The 6,000-nt window shown below is 51.1% G+C and overlaps 1 protein-coding gene across 1 annotated transcript in view; it reads right to left on the bottom strand.

Moving 5' to 3' along the window:
- Positions 1 to 4,358: 4,358 nt before the first annotated feature.
- Positions 4,359 to 6,000, bottom strand: part of SLC13A2 (solute carrier family 13 member 2) — a 29,894-nt gene continuing 28,252 nt past the window's right edge. Inside the window, exon 12 of the mRNA XM_081843740.1 lies at positions 4,359 to 5,289. Within this exon, the coding sequence (XP_081699866.1) occupies positions 5,158 to 5,289 (132 nt within the window). The 3' untranslated portion in view covers positions 4,359 to 5,157. The remainder of the gene's footprint in view (positions 5,290 to 6,000) is intronic.

Raw genomic sequence — 6,000 nt, 5'->3', positions numbered from 1 at the left:
GGGAGGGCGTTCCACAGGGCGGGCGCCACCACCGAGAAGGCCCTCTCCCTGGTTCCCTGTAACTTGGCTTCTCGCAGTGAGGGAACCGCCAGAAGGCCCTCGGTGCTGGACCTCAGTGTCCGGGTAGAACAATGGGGGTGGAGACGCTCCTTCAGATATACTGGACCGAGGCCGTTTAGGGCTTTAAAGGTCAGCACCAACACTTTGAATTGTGCTCGGAAACGTACTGGGAGCCAGTGTAGGTCTTTTAAGACAGGTGTTATGTGGTCTCGGAGGCTGCTCCCAGTCACCAGTCTAGCTGCCACATTCTGGATTAGTTGTAGTTTCCGGGTCACCTTCAAAGGTAGCCCCACGTAGAGTACATTGCAGTAGTCCACTGGATCACCTGCATCAGTTGGGTTGACTTAACTGAACTAAATAGCTTTCAACTGGATTTGGAATCAGTGGGTGATAGAGGGTTCCTGTTTCGAATTTTACTGTGTTGTTACCTTCTTTAGCGGATCGTGCTAATTGCTGTTCTGAATAACGCTTTTCACAGGGCAGGGGGTGAGTTTTCAGAAACAAGGGGGCAGTGGCTGGGTGAGAGGGTTGAACTAGGATCTGGGAGGGGCCAGTGGGGGCTTTCCTAGCCCTGCCTGGAGGTTGAACCCTGGGCCTTCTGCATTCAAGGCAGGTGTTCCCCACCATTGCACCATAGCTTAGAGATGACAGAGGTGAGTTATGGCCACCTGCCATGGATGCTTTAGTTGAGATTCCTGCATTGCAGGGGGGTTGGGCTGGATGACCTTTGGGGGGCCCCTTCCAACTCAACAATTCCATGATCCTCCCCCCCCCCACCAATGGGGTGCAGCGGCTGGGATCCTAACGGGCAGGGGGATCCCTAGAGCCATGCCTGGGGTTTCCTCCTTGGAAGCACCTGCCTCTCTTCCCCGCCTGCCATGCTCTGCACCTTGCCAAATTGGTACTTGTTTTACCAGCCGCACGATAAGGATCAGGCCTGGAGCGGAGGGAGAGAAAGGGCGTGTGCCCAGGCCGTTCCCCGAGATGCTCAGAGCTGCAGTTCCCGAATGAGGCGGGTTCCCCATGTAAATCCTCCGCGGAGGGAGTCGTAAGCCTGAGACCGAAGGCAGCTGCAAAATGGGCAACTGCGTTTGTTTTAAATTTAAAATATAGGCAGAACCAGTGCTTTTTTTCGGGGGGGGGGCAACACAGGGGTATGCATTCCCCTAAACATTTTGTGAAACTTTGCACTTTTGTCCATTTACTGTATTTATTTCCCCTGATTTGAACTATAAAATGATTTATTTTAGTCAAAATGAGAGTACTCCTTAAAAAAATATGTAAAATATGTGAAAAAATATGTAAAATATGAGAACATCAGGAGATGTTTTCTGAATTTTGCAAAAGTAGTTTTTGATTTTTTTAAAAAAGTGTATAAAAGTGCATGCATTCAAGGGAAACAATGTGCAAACAAACATTAAATTAGGGAGGATGACTTTGGGGGGGGGGTGAATATATTGAATAAACCTGCCTACAGAAATGCATAGATCAGCAGAGAGGCGTACAAAAGTTTGTGTGAATTTTCATGCAAACTCAATTTAAAATATTGCAAACTAATAAAGAAAAGGGGTGAGAACTGAACTTTAAGGATGGTGAACTCAGAAACGGAGCACAAGCAGAGGATAGCGTCATGGAGTTAAGAACCTAAGAGCCCGCTGGATCAGGCCCAAGGCCCACCTGGTCCAGCCTCCTGTCTTCACAGGGCCAGCAGGAGCCCACAAGCTGGTGAACAAGGCAGCAAGCACTGGGGCCCACCAGTCTGCATTGGCCTTAAGAAGCTCAGGTGAAATAATGTCTGCACCAGGAGCTTTGCCAGGTTTGAGAGACTGAATGGGCCTGGGAGCTTCTTCCGCTGACACCAGGGGCCACTCAGCACCAGGATCACTTAGAGGTCAGGACAGAGCCTGAAGATGCTGGTTAGTTGTGTATAAGGATTGGAAGCATGACTCCCAAACCCCAACAGAGATGGTATATTCCCCTTTGGAAGGGGAATCTTGCCAACCTTTTGCAATTATTTTCCAAAGGTGACTGCGTCTCTCCTTCAAGAGGCCTCTATTAAATATTGCCACTCTTCCCGTTAGGCCTTAGGCTTTTTCTTTTTGTTCAAAGCTTTATAATTTTGTTCAGCTTCAAACCACTCTGCAGGGAGTAGATTGGCAGACCTCTAATTCCTGTATTTTCCCAACAAAGAGCGCGTCATAGCGAGGCATTCCTGATTGAACCAGGGTTTGGATTTGTTGGAGTATAATGGTCGTCCGCATGGGAAACAGGCAAGCAGAATTCGAACCCAAGAGCCCTCTCCTCTCCGAGAGTCAGTGTGGTGTAGTGGTTAAGAGCAGTAGTCTCGTAATCTGGTGAACCGGGTTCGCTTCCCTGCTCCTCCACATGCAGCTGCTGAGTGACCTTGGGCCAGTCACACTTCTCTGAAGTCTCTCAGCCCCACTCACCTCACAGAGTGTTTGTTGTGGGGGAGGAAGGGAAAGGAGAATGTTAGCTGCTTTGAGACTCCTGAAGGCGAGTGAAAGGCGGGATATCAAATCCAAACTCTTCTTCTTCTTCTTCTTCTTTGGCTTCCAGCAGCTGGGATTCAGAAGCATGGCGCCTCCAGCTGTGAAGTCACAGCAGAGCCATTCTGGCTAGGAGCCATCAAAAGCCCTTTTCATTCATCAATTTGTCCCATCCTCTTTTAAAGCCATTCAAGATGTTGGCTGTCACTGCCTCCTGGGCGAGCAAGGTCCATGCAGCAGTGGTTAGAGGGCCAGACTAGTACAGTGGTACCTCAGGTTACATACGCTTCAGGTTACAGATTCCGGTGACCCAGAAATAGTACCTCGGGTTAAGAACTTTGCTTCAGGATATGAACAGAAATTGTGCTCCGGCGGTGCAACGGCAGCAGGAGGCCCCATTAGCTAAAGTGGTGCTTCAGGTTAAGAAGAGTTTCAGGTTAAGAACGGACCTCCGAAATGAATTACCGTATTTTTCGCTCCACAAGACACACTTTTTTCTTCCTAAAAAGTAAGGGGAAATGTCTGTGCGTCTTATGGAGCGAATGCGTGGTCCCTGGAGCCAAATTGCCCAGCGGCAAAAAACAGATATGCTTTTCTTTTTGAAAGAGGGAAGTGGGTGTTGAAACAAAGCTGCTAATGCGCAAGCGATCGGGGAGGGAGATAAGGGACGCTAGAGATAAAGGAGGCTGCCTGGGAGGGGGCCGCAATGGTGCAAAAAAGTGGTTACAAAGCACGGATCCACATGGATCCTCAGGCTTTTTGCATTGGGTCACCCCAAATTCACCATCAGATCACATGTCTGTGGCCACAGCATGAACCACAAAAATCATACATCCACTGTTTTGTTCAGAATATTTTTTTTCTTGTTTCCATCCTCTAAAAACTAGGTGCATCTTATGGAGCGAAAAATACGGTTAGTACTTAACCCGAGGTACCACTGTACCTGAGAGATAGACCAGGGTTCAAATCCCCACTCGGCCATGTGACTTCTGCTGGATGACAGTGGGCCAGTCACAGCCTCTTGCTTTCTCAGCATAATTAAATTTGTTTCCCCTCCCCTTTCCCCCCTATTATGCATAACCATCAGGGCTGGATTTACATATAAGCTAAACAAGCTATAGCTTTGGGCCCCACCTTCTGGGGCCCCCCAAAAAAATTTAAAGGAAAAAAAACCTGGATGTTCATTTCCAAAATATAAGATAAAAAACAAATGAAATAAAACCTACATACAGTAACAGTGTTTTGTGTTGTGTAGGCTCCTGTGATGTATGTAATGGGCCCCGCCTGCTCGCCTGCTCCCTAAAATATCCCTGGTTTGCTCATTTCTATATATAGGGTGCCTACATTCTGCATGGGCTGGTTGCATGGCAACAACATGTGCAAATGGCTTTAGATCCCTATTAGGTCCACTAATTATCATATAGCATATATTCAACACAAAAAACAGCGACAATTTGTGGTTGACAAAGGACAGCTGGACATATAAAGGGCCCCATTACCTCCAGTAGCTTAGAGCCTCATCAAACCTAAATCCAGCCCTGATAACCATAGATAAGACCTAGTGCCAGAACTTGCTTTTTTCCTCTTCCCTCCGGATGCTCTTTCCTTCTGTGCTGGGTCTCTAAAACTTGAGCTCGGCGACTCTGTTATCACTGATATTTGTGAGGTACTATGGATTATTATTTTTGGGCCTGGAGTGAGATAAAAGCACTTTAAATAGACTCTGTGTATGTGTGTGACTGTGTGTGATCCACAGATCCCCTTAAACGCATGAGAACAACCACAATACGGTTTTGGCCCACACTTTCTTTATTGCACAAAAGAGCTGTTGTGTTTTTCCCGGGGGCCTGGAAGCCCCGACCTCCTTGGAAGATGGGAGGCACCAACGGGGCACGGTGCCCATGGTGCCCAGCGGCTGGTGGGGGTCACAAGGAGGTTGGGGGGGGTGTCTTGGCTCTGCCTGCCCGCTGTTGGTGGCTCACACAGAACTACTCGGCAGCAACCTGTAAAAAGGACCAGCGGCAGAAAGACACGCCCAGACACGCCGGCGCTCTGCGTCTGATGAAACGGTCCTGCATCGCAGGGGTTGGACTAAATGACCTTTGGGGGGCCCTCCCTCCTCCACAATTCCATGACCTCAGGAGGGAGCAGACTTTCCTTCTCTGGAGGCTTTTAAACAGAAGTTGGACGGGCGCCTGCCAGGGATTCTTGAGAAGTGATTCCTGCATTGCAGGGGGCTGGACTAGATGGCCTCTGGGTGTCCCCCTCCCAACTTTATGATCCTGTGGTGTGTTGCCCAGGGAAGATGGTGCTGGGTGGAGATCTGGGAGGGGGCCATTTCTTTCCTGCCCCACAACGCTGGGTCTGTGAGGTGAGGTGCCCCACTGCTAAGCTCCACACGGGTGCTACAACTGGGGCAGAAGAAATCCCAGCGAGGGAGGGAGGGGAGCCCCGTCCACAGCCGCTGCCGGCTTGGGAAGGCTGCGTTTGCGCCTCCACGGCCCCCCAAGCGAGCCGGCCCCTCGGCGGAGCGTAGGAGTTGCCGCTCGAGGATCCGAAGCGCGTTTGCGAGAGAGTCGCTTCCCCGGGCTCAGCATTGACCTGCGGTGCCGTTTGCCCAACTTGGGAAATTGTGGAGGTCAAAGATGGGGAAGCCCCAGGTGTTGATGGCCAGAGTGATGGTCAAGACCCCCAGTAAGTTCAGCATGCAGCCGGCTTTGACCTGAGGACACAAGGAGAGGAGATCAGGATGCCAGAAGAGGCCGTAGAGTGAGCCAGACAGAATCTAGGTCAGTTCTGCCTGCACTGACTGGCAGCAGCTCATCAGGGTTTCAGGAAAGGGCCCTTCTGCATGCCAAGCAGGGGCTCTATCCCCCTTGCCCCAAGAAAGAGCAGCCGTCCTAGATGTGCCTTGAGATATCACTGTACTTCCTCCACCTTCCTCTTCGCAGGAGGATGGGGGGGGCAAAGCTGGAATGAGTTGGCTCCGCCTCTTGTTGGCCTTAGCTCCACCCACTGCTGGCCTCTGCCATCCTCCCCACCAGTCCGAATAGGCAACTGGGCGCCACTGCAGGAGGGACCATTAGAGGGTGCTGGAGTCGACAACCCCCCCTCTCTTTCTGCCACCCCCTGCCCAGGGAAGCTCCTGGATGGGCAGAGCCCGAGGTGATGGCACTGGCTTTGCGGGGGCTGGACTAGATGACCCCAGAGGGTCCCTTCCAACCCTACACGGCCTAGGACCCTCGTACCTACGGGACCGCCTCTCCTGGTATGCCCCGCGGAGGACCTTAAAGTCCATAAATAGCAACGCCCTAGAGGTCCCAGGCCCTAAGGAAGTCAGATTAGCCTCAACCAGAGCCAGGGCCTTTTTAACACTGGCTCCGGCTTGGTGGAATGCTCTGCCTCATGAGACCAGGGGCCTGAAGGATCTGAT

Source organism: Podarcis erhardii (assembly GCF_964252035.2).
Source record: "Podarcis erhardii genome assembly, chromosome: 16".
Taxonomy (NCBI): domain Eukaryota; kingdom Metazoa; phylum Chordata; class Lepidosauria; order Squamata; family Lacertidae; genus Podarcis; species Podarcis erhardii.
Note: the sequence above shows the minus strand (reverse complement) of the source record. Positions and strands in the feature narration are given on the sequence as shown.